We start from the raw sequence: 24,913 nt of genomic DNA, 5'->3' as shown, positions 1-24,913 counted from the left end.
AGCATTTGATTCCAGAGATTTTCCAGGAAAATGGCAATAAGTGTCTCTCACTGTCTCCTGTCACTAATACTGAAGACCCAAGTCACCATAAAATTCCATTAAAACGAACAGCTATAGTTATAAGGTTCAATGCCCAGGTCAGGTAATTTCTCATTGTATATTTGACGCAAGAGCTGCACAGCTCAACAGGGGGGAAACTACATTTAAAAAATGCACTTGATGGGCTGCTTATTGATTCAACCCAAAGAACCCATTTGCTCCTCCTTTTTAAGTTTACAAAGAAAGACAGGCATGATTTCACACGGTCGGATTTGGAAGCACTTAGATGTAGCAAAAAATTTTTCCTGCACTTCACCCTGAGGAATAAGACCTTTTGGATTCCATCCAAAGCATCATTTGGAGGGCCAGTTATACTCAGAGCTGAGCTCCTGGCACCCAGCCTGCAGTGCCGGCTGCTCAGTTTTCAGCAGTGTTGTCAAACACAAACATGTTGTAGCATAACAAATGGAACTCGGTTTCGAGGTAGCACCAATTAACATCCCCCATTCTGATACATTTAAAATGCTCAAGAGAGTTATCTCCAGCCCATATGAAATGTCTTTTACTATAGCTTGACATCACTCCCCCCTACACACACACACACACACACACACACACACACACACACACACAAACATACCATTGTCAGTCCCAACAGGATAGGATTTTGCAGTGTTTAACTATAATTAAGGGGACAGTAGGACACAAGCAATTGTCTTTCCTTTCCCTGACTTGGTAATAATAATTATTAGCAATTATATCACAGAGTTCAACAAAGCAAAATTATTAGGCTGGTTAGATAAACAAATTGACGACTTCCACACCCAGAAACAATATTGATTGTAATCCCTGTTGCGGAACTGGAAAGGGAAAATCGTAATAAAACAGATCATTAAAGCTATGTGACAGTATGAGAAGGCATCTGGAAGACTACACATTTACGTCCAGAAATATAAACCGAAAAGTATGGTGGGGGGAGGTGGGGAGCAATACAGCATGGAGTTACATAGAAAGTTAAATGAAGAATAGTAATAGAAGATTAGGAGGCACACAGGTGCACGTAAAATATTTGAAGGGAGGGATTGCACACTCTGCACTGATAATAGTTTAGCAAAAAAAATGCAAAGAGATGCAAAGAAGGGGAGGGGGAAAAATCACTCAGCAGCGTGTAAATTGCATTCTGCAAAGCAATGGAGAAAGCTCTGTAGTTCGGGAGAAGCAGTAAGCACATGCTGAATTTTCTCAGAACAAGATCTCAGAAAGCACTATCCACATCACAGTCCTGAACCTGCATTACCATCTAAGGATACAGTCAGCTAAGAGAAGAATTGTCTTTAATGAAACACAAACAAAGAGAGCAACTTTGTGATCATTAACTTACCAGACAGGCTTCTGTTCGGGAGTCCAGCTGCCCTGCTCAGTCCTCAGTCTGCCCCACACACACAAGTAATGGCAGGAAGGGAGACGGTGTGTTTCTATGGAGTTGGAGCTTCACTTCCTTGCCTATGCATGAGGTGACTGCAGCTACACAGAAATAAGCTCAGAGGTCCACATGCACCAAAAAAGGGGGGGCTACAATTCTGATCTCAGCCCCTGGATACTCCATAGACAAGGTTGCAGTCAGCGAGCTTTTAATCCACATCTCGGCATAAAATGTTCATGCTCACACATATGAACACAGATAAACACACATTTCTCTTTGTGCAAATGATTCACATAAGTCCACAACCGGTTTCAAGCTTATTCTGTCCTAATGTCTACATAAAGAGATAATACAAGGGCTGCTGCAGCAAAAGATAGTATGTTAGATTATGTGAAGCTGTGCTACCATAATATTCTTTAGGGAAAACTTTGAGGTTCTGAAGATAGCTTTCAGAGATGTGCTGGACAAATTAGAAGGATTCTAATTACTTTTTTTTTATAAAAACTCCCTAAACTCAGCCTTACTCAATCTAATACCATCTAGATGTATTGGGTTTACACCTCCATAAAATTAGAATTGTGTAATATTATCTCAACACATTTGGAGGGTACCAGGTAGGTTAATTTCAGGGGTAAAATATTTATTCATTTATTTATTTATTTGATTGATTGATTGATTGATTGATTTTTATCCAACTTTATTACTTTTTAAGTAATTCAAGGCAATGAAAATACATTATACTTCTTTCTCAGCCAATTTTGCCTTCAACAACCCTGTGAGGTGGCTTGGGCTGACACACAGTAACTGGTCCAAAATAAACTAGCCAGCTTTCATACCTAAACAGAACTAGAACTCACAATCTCCTGCTTTCTAGTCAGCACCTTAACCACTAAATCAAACTAATCAAATTAGTTAGATAACACCCCACAATTATATCCATTTAGTTCTAAAATTAAGTCAATGCCTTTATTGTTTTGCTTTATAATTTTACTAAAGATAAAAAAATAATAGCATGATTTGACAGACTGTAATCTCCAACTGAAGCTGTCCATATAAAATGAATTCAGACTGCCAAAGTAAAAGCAAGGCTGAGCAAAATAGCCCTTTGAAATTATCCATCAAATTTGTAGCTGGAGAATTTGAGCAGACATTTTCTCTGAATATCTTTAGGGAAAAGAGAAATTCTTCAACTTGTCTCAAAAACAAGCTTCCTCCATACTGATAAAAATGGCACTGCAAATACCTAAAAAAGGAATTCAATCATTGTATTATTCTTTAGAATTGAACTGATGTGTGGGAAACCAGGAAATCTCCATATAATAAGAATGTAAGCATAATAGATCAGGCCAGAGACTCTGGGTTGCTCACAGGAAGGAGCCATAGATATATCCCACCTTTATAGTTGTTTGCTTGCAGTTGGTATTTGCTGATTATTGTGCAACAAAAGACAAAATATTCATACAAAAGACATGGCCACCTCATAATCAAGTACATCAAACCTGACCAAAACGAATTCTCCTTTGACAGAAGGATATTAACTGATATTAACTGAGGCATTTGGCTCAATTCATGTGAGGGATAGTAAATAAGTAGGAATGTCGATCAGAAGGTCGGCAGTTTGGCGGGTCGAATCCCGAGTGCCGCATAACAGAGTGAGCACCTGTTACTCGTCCCAGCTTCTGCCAACCTAGCAGTTCAAAAGCATGTAAAAATGCAAGTAGAAAAATAGGGACCACTATGGTGGGAAGGTAACAGCATTCCGTGCGCCTTTGGCGTCTAGTCATGCCGGCCACATGACCACGGAGACGTCCTCGGACAAGTACTGGCTTTTTGGCTTTGAAACGGAGATGAGCACTGGCCCCTAGAGTCGGAAACGACTAGCACGCATGTGCGGGGGAACCTTTACCTTTAACTTTATACAGAGAAGCTTTTGAAATCAGGCTAACACAATATGAAGCAGCAGGTGCTTGGGATGGGTTGGCTCTTCAAGCTGATTGTTGCTCCCAGTTTTTGAGTCAGAGAAATGTTACACTACATTGGTTGGCTGGTTTGTCAAGTCTGCTTTTCCCAATTCATCACAGAATATACTATTCAGAGCAAGCAAGCCAAGAAATAGACAGCTTACCTAATGTTCTAAGTTGTTTTATAATTTTAATATTAGTGTATTTTGGGAATCTCTTCTGTAACTATGTCTTATTTAGGAATCAGCATAATGATGTTTCCAAGTAGCTAAAATAAGTGAATACTTGTTCAGCCCATCACCTTAGTACAGTGGTTCCCAAACTTTTCTATACCCCGCACCCTTAGAATGCTTCTGATATATTCTTGTATCCCTTACAAAAGTTCGAAATAATGGCAATGGATTATGTATGTACACTATAATTTTGAAAACCCAAGTTTTTGCACCCTCCAGAATATTGTCTCGCATCCCCAGGGGGTGCCTTAGTATATACTGTATGTTTTTAAAAAATGAAAGAATGTTCTGGTAAGCTATGTCAAACTATGATGGTCCCAGTCTACCAACCTTTGAATGATGGCTCTCTTGGGCTGTTGCCTGGGGTCCATTGCACACATTCTCCAGGGACTATTTATGGGGTATACTGTGCTTTACTCACATGTGCATACTGGCACAAGAACTGCATTGCAGTATTTTATGAGTAAGCCGTGTAAAGAGAAGTGAGCAACTGGCAGTAGCATTAGGGGAGTCAGTTTTGCCCTCTGTCCCTGAAGCTAACCAGCTGCCTTCAACAGCTGTTCCTGTTAATTGCATTTGGAATAAGACCCATCTTGTCTTCACTAGAAGCAACTATTTATCTAGGATTGGTCCAGCTGCAGAAGTTCTTAGATGTGCACTGTATGTTTTCAAACATGGAGCATCAGCATAATTTTAAACATGTTTTTAATTCAGTACACACATAAACCAGTTTTGCATAGATCACTAATGAGGCCAGCAGGTTACAACTAAATTACCAGAAAATCAGAAATGGCTAAGTGTCCATTACATTTAATATAGCTTTCCTCTAAATGCAGATACATACACACCTACAGTAGTTACAAAAAGTAGACCAGATTTAATAGCCTCAGGAAAGAAATGGCTCTCTGGGTGCTACATAATAAAAAGATTACATATAGTTATTTTCTTCTGAACCCAATAGGAGATGGATTTCCCATTCATCCATTTAGAGGGAAATCTACTGTAGCCATATAATCCCACATTGGGTTTCATTACATGCTAATCCTGGAACAACTTTCACAAACTTAATAGCCAGGCTAACTGGGGAGTTTGCAAGCTGAACACCAATCTATCTGAAAAAATATTTTGAAGAAAGCTGTGTGAGGGAATATTACGTAGATGGACTCAAAAGACACAGAATGTAGTATACTTAGACTTCAGTAAGGCATTTGATAAAATAGACCACAACCTACTCCTTGGTAAGTTAGAAAAAGATGGAATAGACAACATCACCACCAGATGGATCTGTAGCTGGCTGGCAAACTGAACTCAATAAGTAGTCCTCAATGGCACTACATCCACATGGACAGAAGTAAGCAGTGGGGTATCACAAGGTTCTGTTCTATGCCCAGTACTCTTCCATATCTTCATCAATGACTTAGATGTGGGAGTTGAAAGGGAACACATCAGATTTGCAGATGACACCAAACTGGCAGGAGTAGCCAACACCCCAGAAGACCAACTAAGGATCCAAAATGATCTTGACAAACTTGAACAAAATGAGTTTCAATGTGGAGAAAAGCAAAGTTTTACATTTAGGCAGGAAAAATCAAAGGTACAAGTACAGATTGGGCAAGACCTGGCTTAAAAACAGTAACTGTGAGAGGGACCTTGGAGTCCTAGTAGACGATCACTTAACCATGAGCCAGCGGTATGCAGCAGCAGCCAAAAACGCTAATACAATCCTGGGTTGTATAAACAAAGGCATAGAATCAAGATCACATGAAGTATTAGTACCGCTTTATAAAACCCTAGTAAGACCATACCTGCAATACTGCAGCCAAATTTGGTCACCATATCACAAAAAAGATGTTGAGAGCTTGGGAAAAAAATCAGAGAAGAGCAACTAAGATGATCAAAGGCCTGGAGACTAAAACATATGAAGAATGGCTGCAGGACTTGGGTTTGGCTAGTCTAAAGAAGAGAAGAAATAGGGGAGACATGATAGCAGTATTTCAGTATTTGAGGGGCTGCCACAAAGAAGAGGGGGTCATGTTATTCACCAAAGCACCACAGGGCAGGACAAGAAACAATGGTTGGAAACTGATCAAAGAGAGAAGCAACCTGGAATTAAGGAGAAACTTCCTGACTGTGAGGACAATTAACCAGTGGAATAGCTTGCCCCCAGAAATCATGGGTGCTGTATCACTGGAGATTTTTAAAAAGAGGTTAGACAGTCACTTGTCTGAGATGGTATAGGTGCTCCTGCTTGAGCAGGGAGCTGGACTAGAAGACCTCCAAGGTCCCTTCCAGCTCTATTCTATTCTAAAACTGACTTTTACTTTTACTTATGATTTTATTATGTCAAATTAGCCTTGAATGGAAACATGTTTTAAGCTGATACAATCTTTAGAAATAGAGGCTTGAAGCTGAAATCCCACTGGATTTTTATTTTATTTTATTTATTTATCAAATTTAGATACTGCCATCTCACTCTCAGAGTGAATAAATGAGACATTATCACTGAGTCATTATTCAGTTCAGTCCATCCATAAGTGGCAGCCTGGCTGTGCAAATAAGCTGATTTGCTTTTAATTCTACAAAGTCAATTTTCTATCATAGGCCAGAACGAACCATTCTTAAAATAGCTCTGAAAACAACATACTGCTTTCATTTTTGTAGTATTTCCTAAAAGTGCCTACACTGGTCTCAAGAAAGGTACAATTGAAATACGACATGATCAAAGCTTACATCACACTGCCTTGAGTTGTGAGAAAGAGACAGACAGACAAAGAGACTCACAGACAGCATTACTACATAGATATTTGTGGAATAAAAATTATTTCAAAGCCAGTTAATGATGCCAAACGAATGCTGAGAATGTGCAGCAATCACAGCAATGTTGAATGTTAAGAAAGGAATACTTATACATTTGTTTACAAATGAATTCAAAATTAAAGTACTAATGAGTATTTAGAAAATAGTGGGCTTTCTGTTCAGGCTGCAGCAAGTTCACACTGTTTCTTGATAATTTGTTTATACAATACACAGTGCAAGTCTCTCTACAACACGTATGGAAGCATTCCGTATAATGTTTCATTCATTCTGGCACACATATGTGCAAATATTACTGAAGTGCAATATGACTGAGTATGTTATATTAACTGTGTAGCATCTGGCACCAGCAGGCCCTATGATGTATTCTAATCCTATCCTGATGTTATTTTCCCCTCAATATTTAATTTTAATTCCACATGGTTCTTTTTAATAACCATATTTTCCACATTTTATATTTTCCATTTTTTCCACAAAGAATTTTTTTTTAAAATAATGTGATATAAAATACTTCCTTACTAGGTGAAGGAGTTTCAGCATCTGGTTTAGTGGATTTGCCACCTATACAATGAATGCAGGAGAGATAGATTCACGTATATACAACTGTCAATTCTTTAAAAAAAAAAGTCTGCAAGGCAACAGATAGTAAAATATATGTGACCTTCCAAGCACCTTCTCCAGCTTTTATAGTACTTCTTGTATGCTAATAAAAAGGTAAAGGTTCCCCCGCACACATGTGCTAGTCGTTTCCAACTCTAGGGGCCGGTGCTCATCTCCGTTTCAAAGCCGAAGAGCCAGCGCTTGTCCGAGGACGTCTCCATGGTCATGTGGCCGGCATGACTGGACGCCAAAGGCGCACGGAACGCTGTTACCTTCCCATCAGAGTGGTCCCTATTTTTCTACTTGCATTTTTACGTGCTTTTGAACTGCTAGGTTGGCAGAAGCTGGGATGAGTAATAGGCGCTCACTCTGCTACGCGGCACTTGGGATTCGACCCGCCAAACTGCCGACCTTCTGATCAACAAGCTCAGCGTCCTAACCCACTGAGCCACCGCGTCCCTTATTGTATGCTAATAGTATACTACAATTATTTGGATGGCAAATATCAAACAGAAATAAAGACATTACACATAAATACAGAGTGGCCCAAAAAACAACACAGTCAGGAATGTTAATACAGCCAAGCAATGGGTCCTTTCACACATCTGGGGCCCCAGGATTACAATAGAGTGCTTATTGTAAATACAGTGGATACTGCACTGCACAGTAACCATTATTATATGTCTACTTTGCCACAAATACATAACAATTCACAAACTGAGTGGTAATATTTCATTCCAAGACAGAACAGGCTAAATACTGAGCATTCACTGAAGTGCTCACTACTTAAGAGATATACACATATTTATAGTGAGTCTACTTTTATACAAGACACCTACGCTGCAGGGACAATCAGCAATAAAATGCGAAATCAATAGACAATTGTCAGTATAGCAGTCTATAAATTCATGGTGCCACTTTGGCCCTCAATTATGCATACTTAAACCTCTAAGGATGTAATAGTTCATTATTTAATTCATTATTTAGACTAGAATTAAGGAAGCAATTGAAACATAGGAACCAATATGCTGATCAATCAGTACTTCCCATCACAACCATTACAAATGCCCCAGGAAACATTTTCATACTTCACTGAAACTACATGCAACTTATGACAATCAAAATAAAGAAGGCTGGCTTTTTAAATAGCCTTCAAGTAATTGGTGAAACATAGACAGGACAAGGAGAGTTGCTTTAGATGAAGTAAATTAATGGATAGTTGAAATATTAGGTTAGATTACACCTTTGATTTATGTAGATAACAGCTGAGAGATTATGACACTTGAGGTCCACCACATCTGGCAAGCAGTAGATCAGGAAAAGCTGCACTTATATATCTTTACATCAAAGCAGCCAACATTTTAAATGTCTGCAGTGCTCAGTCTCCACAATAGATCATTGTATCCAGAAAATAAATGGGCAAAACTAAGCATTAATTGAGACTTAACTTTTTAAACCTGCAAATTGCCTACATTTGCTTACCTGACAGGCTCTTTCAATATTTGTATTTTTTCATTCCACCTTGTTGAAATCAGTTCCAAAGCATGTGAGAATGTATTAAACAGAAAACAACCACAATTCACAATGATATTTTAAAATTACAGTGAATAATTCAGTTTTGAAAACTTTTAGAATTACATGTATAAAAGCACGAATTCCTTAAGTCTCTGTCACAGGACAAAAATACCATAGCAGAATTCAAAGGAACAGCAGAATCAGTTGTATATGATTCCAGAATTGGCTGTGTTGCCCAACAGCTACAGCTTTCTACTGAATATTCAGCAGCTATCCCTAGACAATTGTTCCTAACCACTATTGTATATATCAAACTTTTTCATTTTTAGTTTGAAGGAAATGTAACTGATAAACAATATTATATCTGCCATTTTGCATTTTATAAGAAATTATTTTTTCTGAATAAGCATAGGTTCATATTTCTTTATATGATTATGGATAGATAGATAGATAGATAGATAGATAGATAGATAGATAGATAGATAGATAGATAGATAGATAGATAGATAGATAGATAGATACTAAGGGAAATTATAATTGTTCAGATTTAAGCTGTAATAACAAAGAGTTGTACATCAACTCTTCCTTGATTTGAGTTTCTTTGTTTTTTATACTAGCTTAAATATCATTGTTATCCTGAACAACTAAGAAAATAGAACCTTTCTGAATTCCTTTCTAGCAATTAATTGATTTTTAGACTTACCCTTCTCTTTCTGCAGAAAAGCATTCTCTGGGGCTTGATTAGGAAACAAAGTAGTCACACAGATTTGAATATTATTTAGACCTATGATGGCATAATACAAGGTATCGGAATGCAAGCTTACAGCTTTTTTACAGGTATGGAACATTATTCTGAACTAGTAATTGGTGCCACATTATCTTAAGTAGTTTTTGAAATGCAGCTTTTGCATTAGTCAAGGAGCTAATCCCTTCTGCTACAGACTTGCTGAAATGTTTGTATCAATAACTTTCTTCCACTAAATACCTTAATTCACTAATGGATTTAATTATCTGCTTAGAATAGCTAGCAACAGCTTGGTGCATACCTAATGGAAATGTTGCTGCTGTAGAATCCACTAAAAATACTGCAGGAAACAAAGTACAACAGGCAAATCAAATAAGATCTGCAGTAGCAATTTTCATAGCATTACACATTTCTTTTGTATTTTTTAAAACTGGTGAACTTATGATGAAGCATGATTTTTTTAAAAAAAATCACACACACATATCATATCAAATCAAATCAGATCTTTATTACAATGGTAGAAATATATTTTTATAAGACTGTGCATTGCTCTGAATAGGGTTTTTTATAGCAGTTTTACATTTCAGGTGATGCTAGAAGTAAACTAGAAGGTCTGGATTAGGGGGGGCATTTTTTGTTTTATTATGAATTTTTGCTTTGCCAGATTCTAAACATATCCCTTAAGTAAACTGTATTGCATCCTCTGCCCCAAATTTGTGCCCAGTAATTCAATGCATACTCTATATCACAGCGTCAGAAAATCCAAATGTACAGGTAATGTTAAAATTGAACCACTTGCACTGATACCTCCTGTTCAATTTATTCTTTATTCAGAAACATCAGATCAGCACTTTAAATCACTGTGATGAGTCTGATGAGGCTTATCAATTCCTAAAACAGATAGATCAATATGTTCAGAAACTGAAGAATCTTTTTGATTATCCCTTGGTTAATAGATTTGCCCCAAATATATCAAACTCTGGGAGTGAACCGGCCCAATACCTATTGTTATTAGAGATGGAGTCAATCTTATCTTATCTTCACTCCAATAGGTAGTCCATTAGGCAGAGACCTGATAGAGGCTGCTGCCCTATTTGAGCCATTAACTCTTTTTAAAGAAAACATACAGTGCAAAGTTTATTATTGGCTGGAAACTTTGCAAGATTCCATGAAGTAGTGAAGTCTGACTCATTTTACTCACAAACTGACTGTTATCTGAATTACTGACAAATTGCTATGTGTGAACTTAAACAAACCCAACTGCTTCAATTTCCACTGCAAATTGTAAACTGCACAATTGTTCAACAAAGCAGGAATACATAGCAAATTGATTTTTTAAAATGTGCAGGTAAGAGATCATGACTGTCTTAAAACTTGTCTAATAGAATTGCCAGCTCATAAAAAAAAAGATGAGAGAAGGGAAGGATATTACACTCAAGCCATTATTTTTCAGCCATGGATCTAATAATACATTTTCTATCCTTTCTTCTGTAAAATGGGAATACTTTGCATGAAGGTTGGATGGTGGGAAAAGCAATAGGGATGCTTAGATTTTTCAGATGCTATTTATCTGGGTATATACATGTATTTATATTTAGGCTTTATGCTATCAGATTTACGTGACATGGGTTAGCTTATGGGTGTAATGCATTTTAATGGGAAAAGCAAAATAAATAAATAGTAATAGTGCTAGCAACTTTATTATGCACAAATAATACCAAAAGCAGTAGAAGCAGTTAATATTATTAACAATATTCTTAAACACTGTTACAAGTATTCCTTCTGATCTGCCAGTAGCTGGTATGCTTTGAAAAGCAAAGAAAAAAGTATGTATTTTTAGAAAATCAGTTATTTTAAATATTACACTACACTTATAAAGAGACCAAAGATGAATAAGCATCTGTTCTCATATCTCAAATACCTTTCCCTACATGAATGGAAAAAATGCCATCTAACACAAGTAAATACTGTTGTTTCCATTAAATGGCATAATTAAGCACATCATGCTGATAACTGATCACCAGGATGCATCTCCCATTTGTCTTTTTGGCAGCCTGACATCAGAGGTGTCTTGTTATTCCTGAAAGAGGCATCTTGGCAAGCCATGCTTGTTACATCCTAGTGTTTTTGGTCTCTCAATTATATGTCAGTGGATGCCATAAGTTAGCAGTATGCATTTAGCTCAGCACTTCTTGCTGTAACATTCCCTTTGCTTTTTGTGTTTTAACAAATGGTAAACAATCTCTTCACCTGCATTGCAGCAAAAGCATTTTAACATGTTTTGCTCTTATCTTATCCTTAAATGGAATGATTCAAGTAACTAGTTTCCAGTGTGTGATCCCTGGCATCACTTCATCTTCTGACTTGCTCTTAGAACAGGGTTAGCAGGAGGAGACTCAAGATGGTGGCTAAAAGTACATCAGCCTTTTTTAGTGTTCCATGTATGACATGTGTAAAAAAAGGAGTGGGACTTTTGTTGTGTAGCGGGTTCTTTGGCGCAGGAATGAAGATGAGGTAACTGAGTACAGGGAAACTCATAGTTTATTTCTTGCAGAATCTGTACTGAGGAAATGGCTGCAACTAGCCGCAATATATAGTCTAGCCCCTAGGCGGCAGCCAATAGGTTTGAAGCAACTATTGCCGCCTAGGGATAGCCAATAGTAGCACTGGAGGCTTGTAGTCTGGGTTGCTGGAGAGCCATTAGCTGCTCCAGCAACCCACGTGGTATCACTAATGAGCCCAGTACATAACACCTTGATTTCATAGTCACAGTATGTCGTAGTCATGTCTTCACATTTTGAACCTTCAAGTGGAAACTCTCCAGAGTTATAATCTTTTAAGCTTCAGTGTCACACTTGGCCTTTGAGTGTTTCTTTCCCATATCTGAGAGCAAGGGGAGGGGGGGAAACAAAGAAATGGATGGTGCCAGATCAACATTAAAATTTAAACAAATTGAATATGAATTTAAGGGATTAAGGAGAGTTACAACAATTATTTCCCATGTGCTACTTGGCAGCAACATTTGGAGAAGCTCTAGAAACCATAGCCAATGCTTGGAAGTCTATTAAGCTCTTGAATACATGGTACTGAAATAGCCTTTTGTATTTTTCTCCACTATCTATGATACACACTCCTGAAAGCTGCTCGGTCAGGGAGGTGGGATATCGAAAAAGATGGTGGTCATTTGTCTGAAATGGTATAGGGTTTCCTGCCTGAGCAGTGGGTTGGACTAGATGACCTCCAAGATCCCTTCCATATTATTATTATTATTATTATTATTATTATTATTATTATTATTATTATTATTATTACTCAACAGAGGTTGAAAAAAGGAGGAGTAGCATCAATCACAGTCTCACTAACCTGTGCAAACCATTTGTTTAGTCATTTTTTTCTGTTTATGGCCTACATTTGCCTGCTCACAATCCTGTATCCACCAATTTCTCCTGACCTATCTGTACTATGTACTCTATAGGGTTTCTAATACTAGCATCTCTAAAGATCATCTATTTATGGCAGTTGCACTTCATGTCTGTTCGCTTGCAAGTCTGATATCATCCTAATATTGGACAATCTAGTCCTAAAGATGTAAATTTATAAATCTATAAATCCTCTTTCACTTATGTTTTTAATATATTTATCACATACTGTATAGAAATTCACATAACAGAAATCTCAAGATTAATAAATATAAAAAATGAATAACCTAAGAAAATAGAAGTGAATAGGCAATAATCTTTTTAATCTCAATGGATAAAAACAAAAGGAGAATGAAAATGGTTAAGCAAACACAATAACTGAGTAGGGAGATAACTAAGGAATTCAATCTTTGTGAATCTTGGCATAGAATGAATTGATTTCTTATTAATATGTAAATTATGGGTATTCTCTTAATTTTGCAGTTATCCAAATATTACAATTGCCATGGCTTTAAATTTGCAAGTGTTTTAGAAATATTTATTTACATGGTAAAATCATATTTAAATATTGATTTTAAGATTATTTTTCCCCAAATTATTTGACAACGAAAGATCAACTTTTGTATTAAAAATGAGAGAATGAGAGAGAAATATCTGAAACTTGTTATAGTAGAAGCAGAAAGATGGCTAGAGTCATATTACAATTTTTAGTGCTGCACCAAAGGTTCTTATTTGCATTTTTAAAAAAACACTACGTTTTGTTAAATTTGTGGTACTTCTTTTTGAAAATAGATTGCATGTTGAAAACAGCAATTTGATACAACAGGGAGGAGGAGGAGGAGGAGGAGGAGGAGGAGGAGGAGGAGGAGAGTGTCATTTAATAACCATACATTCACCAACACAACCATAGATCCATACCGCCCCTTCCAGGGACCTGAGACCAACCTTCAGTCACCTAAGCCTAGCTTTCATCCTTTCTTGTGTAGAACATTTTACCATATTTCAAACTTTCTGAGTTGTTCTGCTCTAGTTTGCTTCACTTTCTGCTTTATTACGCTGGCAGCCAATGCAAACTTATGACTGAATGCCTGCCAGCTGTTCTACATGGTAAATTGCTGGTAGAAAATATGCGATGTGCAGGCTCAGATAACATAGGAAAGCATTAGACCTTCATGGAAGGAAGCCTCTTATCATCACAGCAAAAGTGCCAAGAAATTTCCATTGATTGCATTTGGCTCATTATACAAATATTCTCATTCTGCCCTGCTAGCTCAGTTGTGTAGCCAGGCATTCTAAGATCATCAATATTCACCTGTGGGAGTCTCCCTGTGTTCTACTTAGCCTGGGGCCAGATTATCAGCAACTGGAAAGAAGAAAATAGGCTAGCCGAGTTATCCAACTGTATGTATCAACCTTTTTAGTTCAATGGCCCCTGGAGACACAAGTGTATTTTCACTTCTGTTCAAAAGGATGCAAAGGTTTTCCCACTCTGTAGACTGTGCATCAGAACATTTGATAAGGCAGGAACTATATATTTTAGATAAGAAAGTCATCTTATAATACCTACAAGTTTGTTTCTAATGGAAACCCCTGCTAGGAAATCAGAAATTATAATACCTGATTCAATCCCAGCTTTATATATTTGAGGATAACTAATAGACATCTTTACAGAATATGAACTTAGATACTTTTTACAAATAACTTCAAAAGTATGTATTACTAAGCTTATAATGAACATTTCAGTAACTTTTAAAATATTTATATACAATATGTTTATAGTAGGTTAGTAGAGTAATATTTAGCAAGTTGAAACTCCTATCTCAACTGATATCTTATAAACATAAAATAATAAAGGAATAATTGGAGGGAAATAAATTAATTTTATTTGTAGTCCATCTATAAAAAATATTTCAACGTAGGATTGAACCTCATTTTATTTTTTGGAAACAGCCTGATAGTAGTGATAGTAGCGACCATTATAAACGGTCACTTAGCGACCATTTAAAGTTACAATCGTCCTCCTCAGGGCTACTTAAGATATGGATTTGCAATCTCATGATCACATTTTGGGTGCTCAGCAACTGACCTGCATTTACAGCTGTTTGCAGCATCCCAGCGTCACATGATTGCAATTTACATTTTTCTTTTTTGCCCCAAACTGGCTTTTGTTTCGGGTTTCTGACAAAAAAAAACCTCTTGCAGACAATGGACTCACTTAACAACCACTGCAATAAAGATCATAATATTGGATGTTGTCATATTTTGACCTGCTTAAAATTTGACTTGTATACACTACAGTATGTACTGTTTTATAGATGAAATAAATATATTTTAAAAGCACAATGATCAGCTGTGGGAGAAAATAGTTGTTACCCAAATACATCTGATGTTTTCATTTAGGTGTGGATTTAAAGGAATGGGAATAAGGGGCTTGATTTTCTTTCAGTGAAAACAGAGGAAGTTTCCAATTTATGCCGGAGATAGATGTTTCAGAGTATAGAAGAGAACTCTATCTACTAAGGATTAATGAAGAAACGGCCGTGTTTGTTTTTATGATGAAAACCTTTAGTAGTGTTGAAACATTGCTGAAAAGCAATTAGGGAGAAGTGGAATTAAATTTATATTAAGGGCTCCCTTTCCAGTCCTGCTAGGCTGTCTCATTTTGGCGACAGTACAAGGTGGTCATCAGCTTACAACCATTCACCATAAGCCCTGGTGGTGCAGTGGTTAGAATGCAGTATTGCAGGCTACTTCTGCTGACTGCCGGCCACCAGTAGTTCGATTCTCATGGGCTCAAAGTTGACCCATCCTTCTGAGGTTGGTAAAATGACAACTCAGATTGTTGGGGACCATATGCTGACTCTGTAAACTGCTTAGAGAGGGCTGTAAAGCACTGTGAAGCGGTATATAAGTCTAAGTGCTATTGCTATTCATTTAGTGACCATTTGAAGTCACAAAAAAGTGACCTATGACCATTTTTCAGTATCCCCATGGTCACGTGATCAAAATTCAGGAGCTTAGCAACTGGTGTGTGTTTATGACCATTTGATTGTTGTCCTGCAGTCACATGATCACCATTTGTAACCTTCCTAAGCGGCTTCTGATAAGCAATGTCAATAGAGGGAACCAGATTCGCTTAACAACTGCATGATTCATTTTAAAACTGCGCTGATTTGCTTAACAACTGTGGCTAAAAAGGTTGTAAAATGAGGTGCAACTCATTTAACAACTGCATGGCTTAGAAAGGGAAATTTGGGGCTCAGTTGTGGTGTAAGTCAAGATGAGGACCCAGATTGTTGGGGGCAATAAGCTGACTTTGTAATAATGCCGCTTGGGGTGTGTGTGAAAGCCCTAATAAGCAGGCATATACATAGAATGAAGGCTACTGCTAAGCTTGTAAGCCGCCCTGAGTCTTCGGAGAAGGGCGGGATATAAATGGAATTAAAATAAAAATAAAATAAAAATAAATGACCTGTAGCGGGAAGGATTCTAGGAAATACTTAGGCAGTGTATCCCAAGAATTAATATTCCTAGCAAAGTCACCCAAGCCACGAAGATCATCCCAAGTGACCCAGTTAAAGCAAGGAAGCACCTATGTCAGGCAGCAACGATATAAAAAGATGTAACTTTAGTGATAATAACAAAAACAGCATTTTGTACTGGCTGGAAAAAGGTAATGATAAACCATTCCTGTATTTTACTAAGGAAAGCATAGAGATAAACAATGTAAAGTGACAGAGGACATAATGCCAGATGATGGCACTCTCTGATCAGATGGCATTCAATGTGCTGTTGAGGAAAAAATCAGGATCTTTCTGAGTACAGCAGAAATGGTGTTTATGAATAGCTAGATTAAAGATATTGGGATATGTGTTGCTGATGTTGCTGTGCAGGAAAAGAAAATTTGAAGCTACAAAGCTGGAATTGCATGGGAACATGAAATAAAAGAAGCATGAACCTGGGGAGATTCAACATAGTGAAAAGTACAATAAATCTACTATACTTTGACACCTCAGGCTTCACGAAATTGAAATAGACGAATTAGACAATTTCATTCAGAAGATTACATGGATGGCTACTCAGAACATGAGTAATAAAGAGTATGAAAATAAAAAACAAAGAAGGAACAGCTTTGCTTTCATAGTCAGGAAGGATGTAGCAATGACAGTACTTATGTACAGTACAATCACTACCTGAATAATTTTAATAAGTCTTCACAATCATGAAGTCTTTAATATGACAATTTTTCAAGTTTACACGCCAACTACTTATGCAGAAGATGAGGGGGCTGCCAATTTTTATGGTCAAGCTCAATCTGCAGTTGACAGAACCTGCACCAAAATGCTACTTGTGATTAAATATTGGAATGCCAAGGTTGGAAATATTAAGAATGAGTAGTTACAGTCCATAATTGAACTGTATGGTCTAGGAAGCAAAAATTCATCAGGAGAAGGACATCAGTTTTTGCCAGTCCAGTGTCTTTTCACTGCCAACAAAGTATTCAAACAACAAAACCAATATCTATACACATCAATGACTCCTGAAATGGAATATGCAGGAATCAAATTGATTAAATTATTGTATAAGGAGGTGGAAGAATTTGGATATAACAGCAAAGATGTGAATAAGGATTGACTGTAGAATAGATTACAAACTGTTCGTATGTGAGACAACTCAAGCTAAAGCAGAAGAACAAAGTTAACCAGTTTCCACAGTATGATCATGACCGTATGCCCACCATTTTCAAGGAGAATACCAGAAATCATTTTGAATTCCTTAACAGGGAACTAGAATAACTTGGAATGAAATCAGAAAAGTGTTAAGCATTAATGTGAAAAGATATTAAAGGTAAAGGTAAAGGTTCCCCCGCACATGTGTGCTAGTCGTTTCCAACTCTAGGGGCCGGTGCTCATGTCTGTTTCAAAGCCGAAGAGCCAGCGCTTGTCCGAGGATGTCTCCGTGGTCATGTGGCCGGCATGACTAGACGCCAAAGGCGCACGGAACCCTGTTACCTTCCCACCGGAGTGGTCCCTATTTTTCTACTTTCATTTTTACGTGCTTTCCAACTGCTAGGTTGGCAGAAGCTGGGACGAGTAACAGGCACTCACTGTTCTGTACCAGCCTGCTACCGGCCCTGCAGAAAAGGCAACCCCTTTACAAACGGCAAGAGGCTGGAATACGCCTGCCAAATTTATTACTACAAAAACAAACAAGACACGAACCAAGATACAGGAGCTTTCAAACACTATCCGAGCAGTTGCTTTCAGCAAACCAGCCCTCCCCACACATTCCCTTTATAAAGAGTTCAGGGCGTGGCCTCTCTCTGCCTCTTTCCGAGAAGCCCCACAGCCTTCCTCTGTTTACTCCTACTTGACTGCCTCCTGCGTCGGGTGTCCTTGAACAGGGCCAGCTGTGGGTCATCTTCATCCACACTGTCAGGCTCACACAGCTGGGTCTCCATGGTGACCAAGTGGGAGGGACCTGCCTGAGGGCTATCATCAGCAAGATCTTCAACTCCCTCAGCAAGGTCTTCAACACCCCCCTCCTCCTCTGAGTCGTCCAACCCAACTGCCGAACCCACAGGCTGACCCTGAATCACAACACTCACCCTGTTACACGGCACTCGGGATTCGACCCACCAAACTGCCGACCTTCTGATCGACAAGCTCAGCATCCTAACCCACTGAACCACCGCATTCCTATGAAAAGATATTACCAAACCAAAAAAAAAGATATTACCAAACCAAAAAAACCAAACAAACATATTAAAACAAACTGGATGACAGAACAAGTAATAAATTGCCCCAAAAAGGAAGAAAATGCAAGATCAAGAAAGACAATGGTATAAGCAAGTTTAATAAAGAATTTCAGAGAGCTGTTAGACGAGACAAAAACCGGTACAGTATTAAAATGACACTTGTGAAGACATCAGTGATTAAAACAGACATGGAAGAACAAGGAAAGTCTTTCGAAAGATTTCCAAATAAAAAAAAAAGATTCTAATTTTGAATTAGCATGTTAAACAAGTACAGTATTTATGCCAAGAAAAAAAGACGGAAAGAGGCTATTGAAATTCTGCACAATAGAGATATTACAAGATATTCCCATTTACAATAGAAGATAAAGTTAGATCAACATTGTGGTCATTACCAAATTGGAAGCTACAGGAAGTGATGGAATATCCATAGAAAGGTAAGCAATAGAAGAAGAAACAGTAAAGGTTGCAGCCAAACTATGGCAACAAATCTGGAAAGCATTACAATGGCCAACAGACTGGAAGAGGCAATTTGAATGCTTATATTAAAGAAAGGAAAATCAACAGAATGTGCAAACTGTTGTACAATATCCTTGATTTTGCACACTAACAAAATACACCTTAAGAGCACCCAATGCAGATTAGAATCCGACATGGAAAAGGAGATGTCAAATGTCTATGGAGATTCTCAATCATCCAGGTCATTCAAATTGATATTGGAAAATGTGGAGGACAAAGCAGCATTATCACTAATGCATACTGGTTAAGAAAGCCAAAGAACACCCAAAAGAAATCAATTTGCGCTACATTGATCATAGAAAAGTCTTTGATTATGTCAACCATATCAAGCTGAGGAATGTGCTTAGGAAAATAGAAATCCCAGAACATCTTATTGTCCTTATTCAAAAGCTATACATAAAATGGAAAACCACAGTTTGGATGGAACATGGTGAAAGTGATTGGCTCTAAGTTGGCAAAGGAATGAGACAAACTGTACACTTTCTCCTTTTCTATTCAGTTTATATGCTGAATATATAACAAGGATTGGAAGATGGATGTAATTTTAATGGATGAGAGAGTAATATTATTGCTTTTAATTGTTGATCCCTACTTATTTATTTCCAGTTCCTTCCAGTTCAACCCAGCATGGCGGGTCTGGGTTCTGTCAATTAAAGAATGTCATAATCATAATAGTAAAGTTGGAAGGGACCTTAGAGGTCATGTAGTCCTGCTCAGGCAGGAAACCCTATACCATTTCAGACAAATGGCTGTCCAGTCTCTTCTTAAAAACTTCCTGTGTTGGAGCAGTCACAGCTTCTGGAGGCAGGTTGTTCCACTGGTTAATTGTTCTAACTGTCAGGAAGTTTCTCTTTTGTTCTAGGTTGCTTCTCTCCTGGATTGGTTTCCATCTGTTGCTTGTTGTCCTGCCTTTGGGCTCCTTGGAGAACAGCTTGACTCCTTCTTCTTTGTGGCAGCCCCTGAGATATTGGAACACTGCTGTCATGTCACCCCAACAGCCATTCCTTATATGCTTTAGCCTCCAGACCTCTAATCATCTTTGTTGCTCTTCTCTGTACTCTTTCCAGAGTCTCAACATCTTTTTTACATCGTGGTGACCAAAATTGGATGCAGTATTCCAAGTGTGGCCTTACCAAGGCATTGTAAAGTGGTATTAATACTTCACGTGATCTTGATTCTATCCCTCTGTTAATGCAGTCTAGCACTGTGTTGGCTTTTTTGGCAGCTGCAGCACACTGCTGGCTCATATTTAAGTGATTGTCCACTAGGACTCCGACATCCCTCTTACAGTTACTACTATTGAGCAAGGTACCCCCTATACTATACCTGTACATTTGGTTTTTCTTGCGTAAATGTAGAACCTTACTTTTTTCACCACTGAATTTCATTTTTTTTAGATAGCGCCCAGTGTTCAAGTCTGTCCAGATCCTCCTGTATCTTAAGCCTGTCTTCTGGAGTGTTGGCTATTCCTGCCACCTTGGTGTCATCTGCAAATTTGATGAGTTCCCCATCTATTCCCTCGTCCAAATTGTTGATGAAGATGTTGAAGAGCACTGGGCCCAGAACAGAGACCTGGGGCACCCCACTACACACTTCCCTCCATGTAGATACGGTTCCATTGAGGACATCTTGTGCAACTCACACTTACTCTGTTACAATTCCTGCCCAGGTTTTTTTCTATTAGTTGGTGTTTTTGTTGATTTATTTATTTTTGAATTGCTCATCTCCTTCAGAGTTTCAAGTCATCCAGAGTCATTTAGGAGTCAGGGGTCCTAAAAATAAATTTTAAAATAAATATTTCTGTGAGCCATATAATTCCTGCTTCTTTTTATTATAGTCCATCACACAGTCAGACAGATGTTCAGACTGGCTTTGGCATTTTTGTCCACCTATCAAGTCCTTTCCAAGGACCTAGGATACACAGATCCTAATATGTTTGATGGTATCATAGATATCATCGCAGAAAGTAAGCTGTTCCCATTAAAGCTGTTGTTTTTTTTGCAATTGACTGATGGTGAATTTGTCAAGGCCAATGGTGTTCAAGTGATGCTCCAGTTGTTTTGGGATTGCACCCAAGGCATCTATTACTATTGTACTACCTTTGCTTTCTTTTGTCACAGTTGTTCTGTTTCTATTTGCAGGTCTTTGTATTTTGTTATCTTCTCTAGTTCTTTCTTTCTGTTCTGCTGTCTCCAGGTACTGCCGTGCCCACAATCCAAACTTTTTGTTTTTTATTGACAATTCTTAAGTCTGGGATGTTATTATGTATTTGAATTCTAAAGTCAGTTATTATTCTCATTATTTATAGTGCTGGGCAGGGTATACTGAATACTGAAACATAGAGCATGAAGAGTGTAAACTTTAAGTCTCTCTGATTCAGTCAGTGGTCTTAATCCCTAGCACTATGCATATAGCATAAAATATTTGGGACCTTAGTATCTCTGGAGATTAGGTTTATACCCTTTCAACAATCCAGGCACCAGAGAATATTGCTGCATTTCAGGTAAGGTTTGAATGAAGGCAAGGAATTGAGGCAAATTCTGTTGGAAGGAGTTCATAAACTTACAGACATGTAAAAAAGAACAGAAACCTTATCATTCTCCAATGATGCCCCTGGGGATATAGCAGAGATACTGAACTGGACTCTAAAAATATGAGGTAATTTGTTATGCAAATCCCAGATTTCTCCAAGGAAAGTAAATTATTTTTAAGATTCTGTGACGGTCTCCATACCACCCAGTTTTCACAAGTTTCATTCTCAGATAAATTATACATGACACAAACATTTTTTCGTAGCACAACTGACTCCTCTCCAACTTATTGAGACTTCTATCCCTTCTATATTCTGCAATAACACAGATTTGATGTTTATGTTTACGAGCACTAGGCAAATTCATCTTGGTTCAGTTTATAATTCTTTGGGATATAAAGGACTCTTCTCCAGAATATACTACGGAAGTGGTATAGACTCATTGCACGGAAGAGGTACCAGTATTCAAGGACAGGTTGATATCCCTAGAAATCATCATTAAAATCAAAGTGGTTTGTGATATGTTGAGAACAGCAGAATGAATGCTTGCTATACAGCAAAAACTAACTCCAGTATAAACCTCAGCAATCTATTATTCCTGCTGAAATCACACATCTATCCTATCCTATCAAGCAATTGGCCTGAGATTATGTTGAAAAGATGGGATTAGGTGAGCAGTTCTGAAATAAAAAGTTTATGAACTTTTTCTAGAAAATCTTTGGTGTGGAAAATTTGTTCCAAAAACACTTGTCACAGAAATGTCTTTTATTTTATACCGTGGCATGAGTGTTTTGAATGCCAAATTCACATTTGTTATTACTTTACATAGTATGATGCAGAAAAAAACTAGTATCAGTGAACTACAAATCTATCACTAGAGAGTAAAATATAGCTAACGTGATCCTGAATACCTGGAGCCTGAAAAGGTTGTGAGCACCCCTGTCTTAGAAATTAATCTTCACTCCTGAAAGCATAGGAACTCAGTGTCTAGTAAAACCTGGAACCAATTTGTTGAGGAAAAATAGAATAAACCATAAAGCAGCATAAAGATTTCCAGTTCATGAAATCAGCCTTGTTGCCCTCCAGTCTATTACAGCTTATTTTGAAACCAATTTTTCCTAAGGGCACATCAAAGGCAATTTCAACAAGAAATTCTGATTCAGATCTATGTGCCAGTGCTGTGACAACAAATATTTCAACAGGCTAAACCCTTCCAGCTATAGCTGGAAATGGTACTGAAATTTCATGGGGTAAATGGGCACTAGTAATCACTTTTATATACAATTTTCAAGAAAAGAAAGGAAAATGTTGCTCTTCCAGATGAAGTTAACTGATTCAGACTGTAGTAGTAGTTAGATTCCTTCGGGGAACATCATAAACAGAATCTGCTATGAAGATTTTAGCTTTATGGTTTGTCCAAATACTCTAGGAATGAAAAATGTAGCCTATCTACTAAAACATTCTTTAGCTATCATGGCTAATAGCTTTTAATAGATATAGCCTCCTATGTCATTCCATGTACCTTTAAAGCTACCGGTATCTTAATAAGAAGGTTTCTATATCTGGGGAACAACCATGTTAAGAAAACGACAGTCTGGCGTGAGAAGAAAAAGAAAGCCTTTGATTGTTTTAACTTGCCATCATGTTTGGAAAGTCAACTCAGCTCCAATCTCCCAGTTTAAAACTTGGGTGTTAATTGTTTTTAGAAGCAATGCCACAACACCTTCTTCTTAGTTCAGTTTAAGGGGTAAATTATTTTTTTTCTTATTTAATCACAGATGAGTCTAATCATTGACCAATTATGTTTTTCTGAGATGTACATTTTAAAAATTTACTCTTTTCTTCTCCTTTTTCAACAGGCTAGCGCTATATCAATATCTATTTCCCCATCCTACTCCAGGTTTTTGTTTTAATATTACTTTATTCTTGGCAACAAAGGTCAGAGGTGTTTTGCTTGTTTGCTTGCTTGCTTTTTGTTTGTTATGGTGCAGCTTTGATGCCAGAAAGAGTGTTTATTTCCCCAACATGACCATTTGAATTCCTGCTCATATCACATACTCTCCCTTTCCCCTCCTCTCTTACTTAGAGAACTTGTTTTCAACAGGTCTCTTCCGACTCCCTGGCAATACATCTCTGCAAGAAACAGCACCTGCCTGCTTTTGGAGACAAATGGCTGGTATAAAGTGGTAAACAGGACAGTGGCATAAGGCTCACATTAATTGGGGTGGGGAAGGAAAGCTTCTCCCAGATTGTAACTGAATGCAAGTCAAAGAGATAAAAGTCCTTCCCTGTGGAACAGGGGGTACTGTACCTGGCTCTGGGCCATTCAGATCAGGAAAGAGGAGAAATTCTTTGCAGGTTTCCAGGTCCAGCTGGGGCAGGCTCTTCTGGCGACATAGGTCAGTGACAATTCGTGCAGCCGTCTGACACTGGGTTTCCTGCTTAGCAGCAGTCATTTCCAAACTGCATCTCCCTTTTCCTGCTCCCTGAGTGATTAGCAAAGACGACAGGGGGATGGCAGAATCACAGCAACAGGGTCACATATCCCAGGACGCCACTAGCCTACTGGCCCCATTGCAGTGCCTCCCTATCCAGAGTCAACTCAAGGGATGCTGGTTTGGTCAGTGGCCAGTGATGCTGTCCACTGCCTTCCGACTGTCTCCTTTCATCTGAGAGCTGAGAGCCGTACTTACTGACAAGGCGTGTGCTGTACAAGTAATTCTCCTCCCCAATTCAGTCTGATTTCCTCCCTGCATATTTCAGAGAAGCTTTTTTAACCCCTTTAGTGCTGTGCTTTTCAGGTAGCGGAGGAGGTACTTCCAGGGACCTGATGTAAAAAAAGTGCAGCTCTTTGAGGTGATGGGGAGGGGGGGTTGGCAAAGAAATCTTATAGCACAGCAGAACGGCTTGTCACAATCCTGAGCTGAAGCTGAGCAATACCATTGGTTGCTACACTGGCTGCTTTCAGAACAAGGGAGAAAACAAGTTTTATTTATTGGCTTATTGCAGCCCTAAACACTCTAAACTGCATATTGTTAATAGGGTGCCAACCCTGTTTTGTGTTCAGTAATTAGATCATTGTTTTAATTTATAGTACCTCTTCTGGGTTCCCACCATCAGAGCAGGCTGTGCAACTAATCTACCCGTAGAGAAAGCACCAATTGTCAGGCATGAACAATGATCACATAATGGGCAATTAAAACAATACTCCGTAGAAATGAACTCTGGAGTAGGAGAAGAGGAGGAAGCCAATCTAACAAGGAATGTACAATGTGCCAAGGGGTTTATAGCTCTTTTTGTCACAGATCATAAAAAAGTGGGTGTTTGGAACAATGCCACTGCACTTACACTGTCATATAA

At 38.1% G+C, this 24,913-nt stretch overlaps 1 protein-coding gene across 2 annotated transcripts in view; it reads right to left on the bottom strand.

Moving 5' to 3' along the window:
- SYT6 (synaptotagmin 6) overlaps positions 1–24,009 on the bottom strand; it is a gene marked incomplete at both ends in the record, with an annotated part of 167,471 nt that extends 143,462 nt beyond the window's left edge. For both annotated transcript variants that reach the window (XM_081325048.1, XM_081325049.1), the window contains one exon: positions 23,865–24,009. In XM_081325048.1, coding sequence (XP_081181174.1) covers positions 23,865–24,009 — 145 coding nt within the window. The remainder of the gene's footprint in view (positions 1–23,864) is intronic.
- Between the last annotated feature and the right edge of the window lie 904 nt (positions 24,010–24,913).

This window comes from Vipera berus (assembly GCF_964194415.1).
Source record: "Vipera berus genome assembly, chromosome: 3".
NCBI lineage: Eukaryota > Metazoa > Chordata > Lepidosauria > Squamata > Viperidae > Vipera > Vipera berus.
Note: the sequence above shows the minus strand (reverse complement) of the source record. Positions and strands in the feature narration are given on the sequence as shown.